Below are 18,368 nucleotides of genomic sequence, written 5' to 3' on the forward strand. Positions count from 1 at the left end.
GAGAAAACTAATGAGCCATTTAGCACTTAATTTATATTGCTATCATTGTAAGAAGCACTTGTTGATTTTGTTTCAGGATGTTTTCTTCTTTCTCTGCTGTTACGATTATTCTTTCTACCACATTTAAAATGGAATTGGTTAAATGTACCTTTTTTTCTCAAATTTGCAATTATTCTTGACAATTCTTTTTTTTTTTTTTAATGTTAGGATGAAAGCCCAAATCACCCAAAAAAAGTTTTACTTTATTTCTTTGTTATAAATATAACAGACGTAGAAAGGACAGACACAATTAAAAAAAAAAAAGAACCTAGAATGCCTTAAAACTGCATGGACGATTTTTTTTAAACATTACAATACTGTACTACTTTTCATTAATTATAGATAATTCATTAAGAGGTACTTTAATTCGCTAAAGTTTTAATTTATATGCAGTTATTCTCAAAAAGTATTTTGTAATATTTTTTATACTCTGTTTATAAGAAAGTTATATTTCTGAGAAATGTTTTAGCTTGCTTCTTTTTAAATAAGAAATGAACGAATATTTTTTCCTTTATAAAAAAAGTTATTGTAGGTAGGGCAGAAATGGGATGTTTTTGAAATGATCGCAGAATTTTTTTTTATAGCATTCGTGTCTGCATAGCATTTAATGATATTCATAAGCGAAAAATCGCATCCTGCGAATGTTATTCGTTTCAGCGTAGTTCCGTTTGAGTATAACAATTTACATTTCGAACCCTTATCCTCTTCACATTTTCTGGTGTACGCACTTTAAATGGTTTTGTTTTCATTTATGAATCTCCTGACCGAAGATTAACATAAGAATGTGTTAGACAAGGGAATAGAGTTATTGTCGTGGAATTTTGAATTTGCGATGAAAGTCCTCACAAGATATTCATAAGCAAATATTTGCTTCTCTAACGTGCATGAGCCAATTGAAATGGTAATTCTATCAGCGACAGACTCTTGCTGGTGCACTTATCCATCTCTATTTATCTGCCTCATTTTGTATTATTGAGTTCCTTAATTCAAGATGAAACTGAAAATTATCTTTAAAGGAAAGAAATTAGGTGGGGAGGTTCTTAATTTATCATTTGACTTTCAGAACGGTGGGCAAAGATATGTGCGATTGTTAACAGCAAAAATATTAGCAGTTTATAACAGTATAATATTTGAACATAACTTCATATTAATTAAAACTTTAGCGAATCAAATCTTAACGAATTATATATAATTAATGCATTGTAGGATGTATTAGGTTTATCTTGAAAAACTTTCACAAATTATTATTATGAATTATTATTACAGTTTGATAATGATGGTATAGTCTTGATTAACTACTGACACAGAAGAAAAACTATTGGACATCTTCTTTCTTGGTTTCTCTATCTAAATATGTGGTTTTTATTAAGTATTTTTAAAGGTTATAGATATTTGGCGCATGTGATGGCAAGAACCGAAAAGTTATTAATACTTTTTTTTTTTTTTACGTTGAACTAATTTCTTAGATTGGCATTTTAAAACCGCTTGATTTCTGTAAATGAGTAAAATGTATTCTTTTTTAAATACTCAGTATTATTTATGATGATTGTGGCATTCTGAAAAATAATGCTAGACACGTCGTAGTAGAAATTGCAGACTTTACATGTTACAATTATTTTAGGTCTGAACCTATTTTCAATTATGTGGGTTCCTTAATTGTTATGTTGTTTTTATGGTAATTTTAAGCTAGGACAGGTGATTGACCACTTTTATGAGGTCATCCATCACCAATAGTTTCTTTAGTATTCGGGCTTTGATTTCAGTTCTACAACATCAAATTTATCTACAAAGGATGCGATTCTGGTGAATATTGTTTATTTACTCTGTCTTCCAAGTGGATTTCTTCGCATGGATTTTCGATAAGTGAAAAAAATGTCAAGTTAAGATGATTGAAAATGATATATGATGCAATTCTATGCATTATAGCATTAAATGTGAAGTTTGTTTTTTATTATTGACACTAGGTTTACCAAAGGGTCATGTTGACCCCTCTGAGAAAACTTTTCGTTAATTTTCTTCAAGAAAATTATTGCTGTATTTTATGAGAATATTTTAATTAATTTTTACTTACATTTATAAGACATATAATCACAAATCTTATCTTTTTCTTTTTTCAGTTTCGGAGGAATGTATATACTATACCTACTTTTACCGAAGGGGTCATTTTGACCATTCGAATAAATATTGTTGAGAATTCATACATTTATATTTAAATATGTAACGGCTTGGTAGGGACGCACATAGATATAGGTATAAATATAGAAATAAGTATGTGTTAGTAAAATGTGTGTATATAAGAAGCAAGAAGCCGAAGCCGAAAGTCAATCAAATAGAAGCTATTATAGGTTGTTAGTAAGAAGACGTGTGAGTCGGTGTTTGGTAAAAGAATAGATGATCTTTGAGACCTAGATTAGAAAATCAACACTTTTTTTAGTAAATAAACACAGAGGAACTGCCTTTTCATCACACCACACCTTAACAAATATATTAAAAATATATAAGTTTTTTTCTGCTTAAACTTCATAACAGATAGGTCAATATATATTATTTCTAATTAAATTCCGAAAAGGGTCATTTTGACCCCTTTGGTAAAAATAGGTATATGCCAGCTCATGGTAACCTAGTGTTAAATACAAATTTTAATTCTCAAAAGCGTTCTTACTATGGCAAAATAAACGATTACAATCTGTATTTTTGAGCCTTCCTCTTTCATGCGATTTATGTTATATGCGGTATATGAATTCAAACGGTATATTGTTTTCTATCAGTGTACATATGTATACTGATACAATGTGTATAGTATACAGTGTATGTACATGTCACATCAACTAATTCTAATATTCCAAAATAAATTAAATAATATATTTCAAAAATAAATCAACTCCAATATCCAGGTGATGAAAGTGATTTTGAACCAATTCATCGCAAGAAGATGCACGTTTTAGATTACGGCGAGTAGTATTATATGCATTTTGAAAATTTCTCCATGTTTAAAATGAGAAATTAAATTAAGAAAAAAATGTTTCCATGGGTAATTTAATTATTTATTTTATTTGGAAAGCACTTTCTCATTATTTCATAAGTCATCGATAGATTTTCTAAATGAGACTTTTTTTTTAATGACTTCCCCTTTCGCCGCATAAGCATTTCCCCCTCCCCCCTTATTATGTTGTAAAAAATTATCTGTTACATCTATTTGGGAAATTTTGGAATGTTTTTTTGTGTATGCGATTTCTTTTATAAGGTCTCTATCTGTGACAAAAAAAAAAAAAAAATTGTTTGTATTTTAATTTTTGCCTTACAGCAGTGATATCTTTGTCATTATAATAAATTTCATCGTACAGTATTTTATCAATTATTTTGTAAATAATTGCAGTGAGGTTAGCGTTGCGTCATCACATAAATTGTTACTGAAACTTCATTTTGAAGTCTTTTCTGTAGTGCTAATGGCTTTTATTGTGAAATTTTATATACGTTCTTATTAGAGGCAGGTCCACGCGGTTCTGGGTATTTCAAATTAAAAAAAAAAAAAAAAAATCCCCCCTCCTTCCTCTTTTACATGAGTATGGATTTTATGTTTGTGTTGTGAATACCTTTAATTTTCTGATTAAGTTTCATGGTCACATCTTTGTTGTCATTATATAATCTTTCCATCAATAAGATAGTTGAAACTAATCTCAGTGATCAGATAGTTATTTACTTATTAAAACTTTGATACTGTTGATTGAAAAAGGATAAGTTTCCCCTCTCCCCGCCCGAATTACTCAGTATTCATATTTCACGACAGGAATTAGATCCACGAAACAGTTTTAATTTGTTTATATATTTAATATTTTTATTGAAGTATCTTTTCACCGTCTTTTTTATTTAATGTTACGCTTTATTTATTTGGATGTTTTATCAGTATTTGTCTCTTTTGTAAGTTTTTATTTAATTTCTTTCATGTTTGTCTAGATGGAATTTTGTAATGGAAATTCTACTCTCTCAAAAATTAGGGTTCCAAAATTTTTGCAGTTGTGTGTTCCTTATGATAATGCATTTGAATATTTTTAGAACAATATTAATTAATAGTTAATTTATTAATTTTAATTCAATTATGATTCCATGCTTGAACAGCATCTGGAAGTGATTTTCAAAAAAAAAATTAATTACAGGATTCTATTATATTGATAATTATGAAATATATTAAAGATTAAAAAGTAAAATAGGCACACTTTTACTTGTGCACTAAAAACTTGAAAATATTTTTTTTGATTAAAAAATTATGGAAATGAAATCAAAATTACAAAGTATGAGGTCCTGAAAACTGGATTGTAAGAAAATGAAACCACAATGAATATCAAATAAAAGAAAATTATTAAACATTCAATAAAACTTAAAAATATATTATGAATGCGATTTAAAGTTGGATTTAATAATAAAATTGTGTTACTATTTTTTTGACCTTTTATTTTTTATAATTGTATTTTCAAGTTTTTAAAAATATTTTTTGTGTTTATTATTTTCTTTGATCAGCAACTATTTCGTACACCAAAATAAAATTTTTAAAAAATGTGCCCAAAGTTTTCTAATTATTGGTTGTTTTTTATTTTTGCAAAAATAAATGAATAAATAAATAATAAAAAACAGTGAATAAAATAATTATTTGTCTCGACTACAAAGCAAAAAAATAATAATTTGTTTCAAAATGTTCTGTATTGGAATTGATAGCGTCAAATATCTTTCATGGTCAGTCAAATAAAATTGTTTAAACTTAAAATCCTGTTGTAATAGCTTTTGTCTTTGGTGTTTGTTTAAACTTAAAATCCTGTTGTAATAGCTTTTGTCTTTGGTGTTAACTATGAAATAAAAAGATAATACTCATTTTTTGCTCTCTTCAATTTATCTTATGGAGGGGAAAAAAAAAAACAAAAAAATCTTTTTCATAATATTTTCTGTATTTTCTCGTATCAAAATGCGTATCTAGAAATAAAGTTAAATAATTTTTAAGAAATAATATCAAGATTCTAATGCATCCTTCTTTTTCAGAATTTAATTATCTGAAACTTTAATTATCTTTTCAGATAATAAAAGAAATTTTAATTATCTGAAACTATTCATATTTAAAAAAAGATAGAATGTAACTGATATTTGGTATTCCTTCTTCAAATAAGTTTTTATAAATCGTATTTAGCATTTGATCAACATTTAAAATGTGGGAAGATGCAGAAAAAAATTCTCCGATATATAGTTAATTAGAAATGTAGTAAATCAGGAAAATAGCATTTTGAAAATTTTCATTCAAAGAAACAAAAAAAAAAAAAAAAAAAAAAAAAATACATCCACACATCAAAGAAGACAGTTTTTTCCAACCTTTGATGCGCCAGCTATCGGCATTCAATTATTATTATTGCAAAATTAATATATTATTAGTAACTTTTGAATTATAAGTGAATGATTCCTAATCCTTGGAATACTTGCAGATCCTACTTGAAATAAGAATAAATTCATTTGTATAAAATTTATTACGTGGTGATTAAAGCACCTTATTTTGCTTATTATCAATACTGTGCAAATCTTAAGGCATGCTCAAATTATATCTACATTTCTGATAAACTAATCGGTATTAAACTTCATATAGTTTTATATTCAGGCTTTTTTATTTTACATGACTTGTTTCAGTTTTTGATGAAATTTCAATCCATTTTTCATTCTGTTAGTTACATAGAAGAGTTTTGAAATTTTGAACAGTTGTGTATTCTGGACGACAATTTTAATATTTTCTTAACTTTATTAACATTTAATCGTTAATTAAATATTGATTCTGTGCAAGTGGCGCTGACTGGTAGTGAGTTTGAGAAACAATACATCTAGTCAGAATTTCATTAGACGGATTAGATATTTAATATTTCAAGATTCAGTATTCGAGTGCATTTGATGAAATTCTTGGCATTTAATGTTATCTAATTTTGATGTGTTATTAGCACCTGAAATGCAACATTTTTCTGTGTTGATTTCTCGTTTAGTTCACTCCTGTTCTTTAAAAGGTAGGCTAAATACGAGGCAATCATCGGTTCTCGTAGAGAGTCATGCCGTTTAATATACTTATGATAATTATAATAAAAACGTATTTTTTAAAAATTTATTTAAGAACTCTTTACAATATATTTTTTAATATCGTAAATACAAGAGTTATTCAAAAGTTCACGAGACAGTATCTGAATTTTCTATTCATGATTTTTTACATATCGTCCCTGATACCTGTGTTTGTCAAATTTGTCGAAGCATTTTATTGATACAGAATACTTCTGTACGCTAATTACATTTGTCTTAAACTGATTTTGTGATTATAGTATCTTGTCAAAAAAGGCCATATGTCGCTAGTGGTCCCATTTGTGTGATTTTTCATATACGAATTTTTGATAAAACTGTGACGATAATAGAATTTTGATCTTCGCTGCAGTTTTCATAAACTTTTTAAACTTTTCTCTACTTATCAGAAAGCCACGAGGAATTCGATACCATCCACTTCCATTTGCGAGTATTTCTATTTTAAATTTATGTGTAGATCTTTGATGTAATTAAAAGTGCATAGATTTTTTTCTCTATAGAGCTACTTGGGAGGGGGATTTGATCTCTTCGTGTGTCTGATTCTTGCTTTGCTTTACTGAATTTTTGAAATTTTAATTTGTAAATAAGCAATTTAAATGTCAAAAGTCACTTGGATAAGGTTTAGTGTCTTCAATGCCCTTTTACGTTTTTACATATATTGATATAACAAAAAAAAAAAAAAAAAAAATCAAATAGAATGTCATCTAATCATCAGATTTGTAGGCCATGGAGTTAAAACTGAAGCTTATTAATTATGTAAGCGAGAAATAATGGAAAGTATTCACTAATCTTGATAAACTTTTTGAATTCATTTATTTGTACTATTGAAAAATATTTGCTCATATTTAGTTGTGAATTTTATGAATATGTTTCGAAGCTCAGATAAATTTAATTAAAGAATTAAAATTTGCTTGTCTGTAATTATTCTAATCATGTAATCAAAATGTAAGTATCTCTAGAAAAGAAAATAACTAGGTGTGCTCAGAATATGATTAATTTGAAAACAATTTCCTTTTTACCAAAAATTGTTTTAAAAATGCTTTTCAGGAATCTCATGTATCGCAGACTGTTTCATTACTTTGCTGCCCCTGCTGCATTCAGTTCCTTTTACCCCCGAACAATTTAAAGAAAAATCTTTTGGGCTATGTATTTAATGGAGTTAATTTTATTTATTTGGGCTATTTATCTTTCAATTTCACTATTTCTATTTTATTCTTTCAACTAGATCTATTCTAATTTTTCTATTTTAATTCTCAGAACTATGATCAATTTACAGTGACCTCTCAGAAATCCGGCAGATTTATGATCAGAGGACAACCTTAATCAATGAAAGCGCCGGATTATTGGAGACAGATTAAGGGGGGCGGAAACGCCTTTTTGCAGTAAAAACATTAATTGATCAAAACACAACTAATTATAATATAAATGTAACTAACATGTACATTAAAATTTAAAATCTGAGCATCATGCCAAAGTCCTTAATCATCCACGTGTAGTGACTTCTTTGCCCCCCCCCTCTTTTTTTAATGATTTCCACTTGTTCTCAAAATACCAGAATACTGACAGGTAAAATGGCAGATTATAGATAGACAGGCCACTGTATTTTTATTGAAAAGCATAAATTATCTATTTGCTGAAAAAAATACTTTTCTTGTTCGTAATTCAAATTTCTTTTCTTTTTTTACAGGTTTTTCATGTATCCAGAAACAAGTTGTAGCATGTCCAAAACATTCCATGGAATCCTTTTAGTGAATTGCCTAATTAAGAAATCGGATGAAGCTAACTGATCGATATCATCATGTTGCTGCTCACAAAGTCTTTCAATTTTGTACAAATAAAATATAAAATTATTCTTGGTACCTATTTATGAAAACTGTTAGGGTTTACCACGAAAGATTTGGATATGTCCAAAGGTGGAACAGTATTACCGAGCTGTTCCCCTGTCCAGCTGTGGCGAGCTCACATATGCAAAGCTGTGATTTTCTCATTACTCATGTTTTTATTTTTGGAATATACCTGCAATATTCTTGTCTACCGACATCCAATAAACAAAATAGTAGCTCCTGGATTAGCATGGATTTCTCACTTGAACCAAAAATTTGGTGACGACAGAGCAGCTTCTGTTTCAAAGAATCACGAATTACTTTTAGTTAATACTAATTCAACAACTGTAAATAATACTTCTGTGAAAAAACTGATAGAAAATATTAAATTGAATAAAAATGAAAGCTTTACAATCTCTGCTATAAAAAATAGTACTACTAGTCATTTGGAAACTAAGAAAGAATGTCCATTAGTGCCACCTAATCTAGGTATGTAGAGATATTCTTTATCATTAAACTTGCTCAGTATTTTGCATTTTATGTTTTCTTCCTTCATAAGCGGAATGATTTGTTGTACACAACGAGTATCTATTTTCTCCAACCATGGAATATTCCACTCATGAGTTATTTAATTATTTCGCGAGCATATCACAAGCCGTGCAGGAGGGTTTCGAAGCTTAATAATTACCAAATTAATTTATTTCAGTTTATTTATTGTGCAGATATATAAAAGAAATAACTTGATTGGAGGTATAGAGTTGCTTAAATCTTTTAAGTTTTTTTATCGATAATAAGGAATAATTGAAGAGTACTTTTAAGAAAAATTTTCATAAAGTATTTTAAGCGAGTTCAAACACTGGCTATCGTACTTACAAAGCGATTCAAATCGCGGAAAAGTGTCCGAAGCAGAAATGGGAAATTGAAGCCGCTGTCACAGTTTTTATGCTTTCGAAACTGGAAAATTCCTAAAAAAGAATTGGTACGAAAGTTTTATCTCGGGCAATAAATAGATTTTGAGATTCTTGAGTGAAAACTAAATGTTCGAGCTATTCAGAAATCAAAATAGAAATGCTTTTATCTGTAAATTAAAGTAAAATCGCGTTTATTTTTTTAAAAATTAAACAGCGTTTAAAATTATCACTTATATTATTAGCCACTGTACCCGCGGTTCCGCCTGCTTTTATTTGTTCTAAATGTATGTAAGAAAAAGCAAAATACATATGCTTTTACGTCTTACATTTTTCAAATTCTTAAATTATTTCTTTAAGAAATTTTAGGACCCTCGATCATAATTAATAATAATTTATGGCTACTGTAAAGCTTTCGTATAAATGGCATTTTTATTTCACCATTTTGCTTATATATATGAAGATTGCTTGGAGAAGAACTTTGCAACATATAATCGTCCGTGGAAGAAACATGTTCTTGGTTAAGACTAGCAATTTTGAGGGGTTAAGAAATTAACAATTTGACGTAACAGTAGTAATTTGACAAAAAACATGCTTTCATATCAACTGGTACTGTAAACAGAATTCCAATAATTACAAAATTCTGATAATGCTCAAATAAATAATTTTCATGGAGCAATATGCAACATGCTTTTGCCATGTTAACAAGCGTAAAAATAACTACATTTTTTTTGAAAATATTTTTGATTATGTTTATTTATTTTTGTAAAAAATATTTCTGATTTTGTGCAGCTTTTTCAAACTTCATTTTGTTTCTTTTGCAAGCTATACTATTTTCGAAGCCGTGTTATTAGATTCGGTATTTGAATTTTCAGTCTTGTTGTAATGACAGAAATGTTTAGTAGGAAAGAAAAAAAAAATGCCTTGATTCTAGATATTGTGTAACAAGATTCCAAAAATCTGTAGTTTATCAGTATGTTCATTCATTATATCGTAATTTCGGAACATATAATCGCTCAAAAATTGTTACATCATCTTAAAATTCAACAAAATTAGCTTTTAAGTAATAGCTATTAGAATTCCGAAAGACAATTTCTCTAATTTTAATCAGTTTTTCAAAATAAATTTAAATACATTTCGTAACTTTTTTTTTTTTTTTTTTTTTTGAGTTTCTAAATCTATTTTACTGTTTAATCACAACTGTCGCTTGCATACTTTTGCCGTGTTCAAGTTAAGAAGTTTTGTTCAGATATTTTCACTTTAGCTTTTATTTCCTAGTATAAGCATCTTTTAATACGCCAGCACAGTAATTTACTTTTAAGTATTCTCTTTTAAAATTGTTTCCGCTTCTTTTACTATTTAGCTTGTCTTATATTTTAGCACTTTCAAATTTTGAATGCACCTAGTTGGAATATAACTTTTTGATGATATTTTATAGCAAGGGTTCATCGAAGAATATTTAATTTCTCTTGATAAATTTATGAGCTATTATTGAATTTTTATATATTTTATCGCTCTGGCTTCAAAGTCACACGTTTTAAAACGTGTCCGTGAACTCTTTCTTCAAAACGTAAAATATGTTTATCATATGTAACAACTTTTTTGTAGCGCATTTAATCTTTCAAGGTGCTAAGAAGCACGTGCATCAAATTTTGTTCGAATCCATCTAAGAGCTTGGAATTATATTCAAGTTCGAACAAACAAGTACTCAATTTTATATAGAGAGATTATGCACATTTATAAAACGTAGCTTCTGAGTAAAATCAGCAGAAAAACAAAAATTTCTGTAATTCATGGTGTTGAATGGCTTAAATGTCTCAGATGCACACCGTTAGCAGCGCATTCAGAATGGTGATATAAATTTATTCAAAACGTTTTGAAGTAGATATTTTTCTCTGTAAAATTCTGAGTTTCTAGAAACGATGGGAATTCTTTAACACGTGGAAATAAGTTTTAGAAAGGTTATCTGAATAATTGGTTCACACATTAAATGCTACACCGGTTCTTAGAGAGCAGCGTTAGACTTTCTTTGCTTTTAAGTTATATTTGCGAATTTTATTGTTGACATTTTTATATATTTCCTAATAATAAATAAGTAAATAAAATTTTATTGAGAGTTAATATTTTCCTCTGCCAAAGTTTCTAATAAATTTTATTTTTAATAATGCAATATCTGATTATGTAAATTGCTTTATTTGATTTATCTCTAAAAGTCAAGGTTTCCCTAACTGAATAAAAAAACCAGGAATTAAAGACATTTACTTTATTTCCCAAGGAAACAAACCGTGTAGAAAATATTAAAATTCAAGACGCAACCCATAAAGATAAGTTAAAAGATGTCAACCTTCCTCAACATGAGAAAAAAAGTCTTTTAGACGAAGTGCAAGAAAATGCAGACTTAATGAAGGCTATCAACGAGTAAGAAATATGCATATATTAATTACAAATATAAAAGAATTACTAAGGGAAAAAATAGACAAAAGAGAAGCCCTTATAAATACTTCATCTTAATCGAAGTAGTGCGCTCAACTGCCTGAGCATTCTGTTCATAATAACATATACGAGGACAAATACCAATAATCTGCATATAAAAAAAATCTTAGTGAAATTCTTGTCTAAAAAATCCATCTGAATTGTCTGAAAAATCACAGACGTCTCTAATGTTATAATGGTTGCATCATTTAGCTGATTGGAAACTTCATATTGCAGTTCATTAATAACTCATAATTGGATAACAGAATTTAATGGCTACCGATATTTTTATTCTTAAAGTAAACTTACCATTTACTTAACATAACTGTAATTAAAGGCAACCACAACTTCAGAATTTATGGCAATTATATAAATAATTAATGTATATGCATAACAAATCACTTAACAAACCTAATATGCTAACGAAAATACATCAGATCTCTTGCTTAAACATCTAGCGTTCTAAAAATATGAAAACGTAATCTAATTATTTTTTTTACCTGGAGGAAGACATGTGACTTGATAGTTGTTGAGACAATAACTGCATATCATATACAAGATAATTAATTATATAACTAATAAACTGATAATTTTGGTCCATCACAAAATAAAATAAAAAAAAAAACATTATAAATGAATCTGTGAAGAGAAGCAGTTAGATTTAAATTTGTTGCGTCAAGTCGCTACTCTATAGGTTAAAATTTTGAAATCGATATATGACGTCATCGTATGAAAGCATGGTATTCGTACTTACTGTTCATTATATTCAAAACATTTCCATTAGCAATTATGTTTATGAATCATTTTAAATATACTAACCTTACTTACTTAGCTTTTCTTCGGTGTCCAAGAAACAATTCTCTCTCTTAAGGGATCATAGTAAAATCCCATGCACTTTTGTATTTAGACTTATTGTACTGAACAACTGAGCTGAAAAGAAAACATACAAAAATCTTGATGAAATCCAATATCTTTTGATTAACGAAAATTGTTGTATTTCAGTTAAGCAATAAGGTGATAGTTCATATGCGAGTCATCCAAAATATAGAATAAATTCTTAAATTAAATGAGAAGAAATATTTTATTTGGGTTTTTTTTCATGCTTTTTTTTTTCTTCTTAATTTTTCCTTTCTTCTTAATCATACAATTCATCTCTCACAAAACATAAGAAAAACATCCATATTCATCCAAATTTTATTAAAAAGCATGTGAAATCTCAATTTCATATTCTCATGGTTGTAGGTAACGTTTAAGATGTGACAACCACTTCCAAAATTTCTTCTTATCAATCCAGCTGCCGGCTGTCGCAAGACTGTTGGCTAAGTTTTATGGCTTCTATGCATATGTTTCTAAATGCTAAAGTCACACAATCCTAAACTCTTATCTAACCAATGTAACAAAACTCTAATCATTACTAATCTTATGAAGTAGATTTTACAAAGAGACGGCATAGGTTGGAAAATTGAGTTCGTGGTAAGATGTAATATAGTGGCAGTTTACTGTTAGGATGTTCTTTCATTAAAATATTAAAGCGCAAATAACGAACCAATTCCATGAAAATAGTTTTCAAATTTTTGGTATACCTTGTATACTAGTAATGTATTTGCCGCTTTCAGTGTCCCAAGTCTTGGTTGTCAAGATAACCATTTCGAAAGCAAGAGATCAGAGTTCGATTCGGGATGCATCTATTTTTTTCTTCCTTTTAATGTTTTCAAAATTATTCAAATTATTAATTTACGAATAGCTTTAATTAGTATTGAACTTCAGAATATTTTATCTATATTATGTTTAAATAATTAAAGTACGATATAAGAATTTTTCCCCAGTATCCGCTCGAATTAGAACAGTCATTAAAATTTTGGACCACCTGCCTAGGCATTCAATAATTTAGCACCGGCTTCCTACTATTTCTTTTCGATTATTAATATCGAGATCGTTTATTTAAATATTTAATAAATTAGCAGGAATTTTCCTTAATATCTTATATACAGGTTGATTATAAAAAAAAAAAAAAAAAAAAAAAAAAACTATCCTGATATATGAGACCGTAACTATTATACCGTCCACAGGAACGGAATAAAATTTTGGTTCAATGTATTTTGAGGTATGAGTTCAAGAATCATATGAAGAACAATAGTTAATTCTACAATTACGGTTGCAAAACTTCAAAATTCTCAAATGGCAATACCAAGGTGTTTTTTTTCTAATTTTATTGGAATGTGTTCTCCACAGCAAAAAACAATAAATAACATTGGAACGGCATCTGTAGCACGAAAATCTCCAGCGCTAGACAGGCTAAGAAGAAAAGAGCAGACAACTTTGGTGTGCCTAACAAAGAGGTGAAGTTCAGCAGATTCCTTTTGGCATGTTTTGGTTCTAAGCATCATCTGCCGCATGCATAGTGTCATCGGGGTTAAAGTAGATTAAAGTAGAAAATTTGTGTAACACAATTTTTTTTTTTTTTTTTCCTTTTGTTTCTCTGTTGTTATTGGTTATTTTCTCTTTTCTTCTTACAAGAGGAGGGTACGAGGTTGAAAATTCAGTTCGAGATGAGATTTAATATAATAGTAGTATACATTTAAAATGTTCATTCACGAAAATATTAAAGCGCAATAGCCAAAAGATTTCGAGAAAATGGCCCTCAAACTTTCTGCATAGCTTATATATTAATAATGTGTCGCTGTTGCCGAGGCGCGAATAGGGATTGCAATACCGGGATACCGAATACCGGTATTTTGAGCCGTTTGTGCAATTTTGTAATACCGGCATTCACAAGTTTAAATACCGTTTTTTCGGTATTTACTAGAAATTTTTTAAATTGTCTCCACTATATGTTCAGGGATCGCGTACGTAGTAAAATAGTATACGTTTTTGTATTTATGTCTCCCTAACGGGGGAAATAATTACTTAATTAATTGCTTAAATTTAAATTAGCGAAACATGGATTATCCCTGAAAGAAAATATTGTATCCTTAACGACTGATGGAGCAACAATTATGAAAAGAGTTGGAAAGTTGATTGGTGCAAATCAGCAGTTGTGCTATGCACATGGAATTCAATTAGGAGTAATAGATGTATTATACCAAAAAAATAAAGAACAGAAGAATCCAAATACTGTGGATATAGAAACTTCCTATTCCAACTTTGAAGAGAGTGAGAGTGATATTGACAATGAAGATAATGGCAATGTAATTGTTGAAGATATTGCTAATGAGGATGAAATATTAACCTATCAAGAATTGCTTCCTATAATTTATAAAGTTCGAAAAATTGCTAAGATATTTAAACGTTCCCCTATAAAAAAAGATATATTACTAAAATATATACTAACTGAAAATAAAGCAGAATATATGTTAATATTAGATTCTAAAACACGTTGGAACAGTTTACTCCTAATGATGGAACGACTTTTGAAACTGAGAAATCCAATCCAAAAAGCAATAATCGACTTAAACCTGTAAATTAATTTTTCAGATAGTGAATTCGACTTAATATCCAGAACTATATCAACTCTACTTCCAATACAATTGACTATTGAGGCATTATGTCGGATAGATTATAACTTATTAACAGCTAATGCAACAATAAATTTCATGTTGCAGTCACTGAAAGAACAGCACACATCACTATCTGAAGAATTATATATTACATTGAAAAATCGCACAGAAGAAAGGCATACCAAAATAGAAAATGTCCTATTATGGTATTTACATAATTATAATGATTTTAAAAATGAAAATGAAAAAGAAGAAAAGAAAATAACCATTTCAAATCTGATTAAGTTTAGAGTAAATTTTCTTAAAATTCTTTACCCACAAACCTATCCACATTCAGAAGAATTCGGTTCAATTATCGGAGATTATGATGACACTACTGTCGATAATGAAAAGGAATTGTCTCTTGAACAAAAATTAGAATTAGCGATAAATAAAAAAATTTCAGCGAACCAAAATACAATACAGATATCAGCTATATCCAAAACCATCTGACGAGAAATCAATTTATTTGAAGATGAGGGATTTAGAGGTAAATACTTGGAAAAAGTATATTGCGCACTGCTATCAGTATCACTAACTAGCGTAGATGCCGAAAGAGCGTTTTCGACAGCTGGTAATTTTTTACACAAAATTACTTTACAGGCTTAATGACAGTACAATGGATGCATTATGTTTTTGAAGATCACATTTCAAAAATTTGTAATAGTACCACAGACTGAATAGTGATATTTACACTTTTTTGTGATTTAAATAAATAAGATGTTCCTTTACTTTTTTGTGATTATATACTGTTATAATTTATAAGTTACAAATTATTTTTTGTGATATTTACACTCCCTAACAAAACTGGCAAATAAAACAAAGAAACACCTGTGTTTTCTTTCTTTTACTAAAATTTCTAATACCGGTATTAAAACCAGTATTAAGATTTAAAAAAATACCGAATACCGGTATTGAAATTTTGGTCCGGTATTGCAATCCCTAGGTGCGAATAGCATAGTGATTAAGACACTGGCGTAGTAAACAAGAGACCGAGTTCGATCCTGGACTAGCAGTTTTTGCTTTTTTTTAATTAATTTTTTTTCAAATTAATTTAACAATTTACTAACAGTTTTATTTAATTCGGTTTTCATTTTTTATGCAAAAATAAATATTTATTCTCCTAATTCGGGGATTACAATTTAATTTTTAGAAGAAATATAATTATAAGCAGGAATGCATTTTTTTAAAAATATTCAGAATTACTTAAATTAAATTAACAATTTAAAGATGGTTTTAATTAATATGATACTCACTTTTATCTGGGAAAAAAATGTATTTTCTCTTAATACATACGTTATAACTTATTTAAAAAATAATTATGCTCATGTATATTGTTCTTGAATTATAAATATAATTAAATTTTTAAGTGCCAAAATAATAATAAATATAATTTTAACTATAAAAATATTTCAAAATAGCTATTTTTATTTTAAAAATCATGAAAATTTTTTAATTTGATTTTAATAAAGATAAATTATTTATAATAACTCAACGAAGCTGTATTTATATCGTGAATTAAAGAGAGCACCTGGAATAATTAAAATTATATCCGCAAACATTCAAAATGTTAATAATCGAAATGAAAAAGTAGAAAACAGGTGTTCAAGTTACGGAATGCATAGGCAGATGGTTCAAAATTATTAGTAGCATACGATATGCTTTGTGCGCTCCTCGATTTTCTGAAGAAAACAAATATTTTTTGAAGGTAAATGAATTTTTTTTTATCAATTCTTTTAAGGTTTCTCTTGTGGATAATCATTATTTATGAATTTTGCAAGATGTCAACATATATCTATCTTGTTTGAAATATTTTTACGATAATTACCATTCTGCCTTTTGTATATAATAAAAAAATTAACGAAATATTGTTATGATGTCAGTAATTTAATTAACGTTTATCATTTAAGTTATACATGTATTTTTCCTGCCTAAAAATAAAATTATAATTCAAGCATTATGTGAATGAATATTTATTTTTGAGGGAGATTTATTTTTAAAACATTCGTATTTGATTGATAAAGAAGTTACATATTCGTTAAAACTGTCTGTAATTTTATTTAAATAATTTTTAAAAAATGCGTTCATATCTTAATTTTTTAAAATTATAATTCAGGTATTAAGAGAAAATACATTTATTTTTCCGTATAAAAATTAGTATCATATTAATTGAAACCATCTTTAAAATGTTAATTTAATTTAAATAATTCTGAATATTTAAAAAAAGCATTCATGCTTTATAATTATTCTTTTTCTAAAAATTATAATTTAAGAACTAGGAGAATAAATATTTATTTTTGCATAAAAAAATGAAAACATTAATTAAAATGGTTTGTAAATTCTTAATTAATTGAAAATAAATTAGAAAAAAAAACAGTAAAAAAAGAAAAGATTGCTAACCCAGAATCGAACGCGGGTCTTCTGCTTACTACGCCAGTGTCTTAACCACTATACTATCCGCACTACGGCAACGTTGACACAATATTAGTATATAAGCTATATAGAAAGTTTGAGGCCCATTTTCTGGAAATTGATTGGATATTGCGCTTTAATATTTTCGTGAGTGAACATTCTAAATATATACTATTATTATACTAAATCTCATCTCGAACTGAATTTTCAACCTCGTGCCCTCCTCTTATTAGTCTGTCTAGCGCTGGTGATTTGTTCCAAAGCTATTTATTGTTTTTTTTTTTTTTTTTTTTTGTTGTTATGTGGAACACATTCCAATAATTAAAAAAAAAAAAAAAAAAAAAAAAAAAAAAACATTGGTGCCATTTGAGAATTTTGAAGTTTTGTAACTGTAATTGTAGAACTTAACTATTGTTCTTCATACGATTCTTGAACGCATACTTCAAAATACCTTGAACCAAAATTTTATTCCGTTCCTATGAACGGTTTGATAGTTACGGTCTCATATATTGGGTTTTATATATAATAATCACCCTGTAAATATGTTTTCATTGAGTTAGAAAAAGTAATTCGTCACAATTAAAATTCAAAAATTAATTATTTTTGTTTTTAGATGTTAGTAGTAATTTAAATTATTTATAACTGTTAAATTTACGTTTATAATTGTTTTTCTTTTAAAAATTAAATTGTATTTCAAGTATTAGGAGAATAAACATTTAGCTTTTCATAAAAATGAAAAATTTATTTATTAAAACTATTTTCAAATTGTTAATTTAATTTGAATCACTTTGAAAAAAGAAAGAAAAAAAAAGGGGGGGGCGGAGAAAAACAACAGTCATCTGGTTTCGAACTCTGACTTCCCGCTTACGAAGCGGGACAACTACGCCATTAACTTGCTGAACACGAGAGGTAAGTTCAAAGTATTAAGTCAAAAATTCAAAGGCTATTTTCTCGGAATTGGCTGGGTATTGCACTTTAATATTTTTAAAATTGTATATCCTAAAAGTATTCTTTTCTTATACTAAGTCTCATCTCGAACTCAATTTTCCCATTCACCTCCTTTCCTTGGTTGTAAATTGGCTCTTACA

The 18,368-nt window shown here is 28.0% G+C and overlaps 1 protein-coding gene across 1 annotated transcript in view; it reads left to right on the top strand.

The window, feature by feature from the left end:
- The window catches only part of LOC129960417 (beta-1,4-N-acetylgalactosaminyltransferase bre-4-like), a 68,893-nt gene that overhangs the window by 22,398 nt on the left and 28,127 nt on the right, over positions 1-18,368 (top strand). The window contains exon 2 of the mRNA XM_056073840.1: positions 7,817-8,441. Coding sequence (XP_055929815.1) covers positions 8,033-8,441 — 409 coding nt within the window. The 5' untranslated portion in view covers positions 7,817-8,032. The remainder of the gene's footprint in view (positions 1-7,816; positions 8,442-18,368) is intronic.

The sequence above is a fragment of the Argiope bruennichi genome, chromosome X2 (assembly GCF_947563725.1).
Source record: "Argiope bruennichi chromosome X2, qqArgBrue1.1, whole genome shotgun sequence".
Classification (NCBI taxonomy): Eukaryota; Metazoa; Arthropoda; class Arachnida; order Araneae; family Araneidae; genus Argiope; species Argiope bruennichi.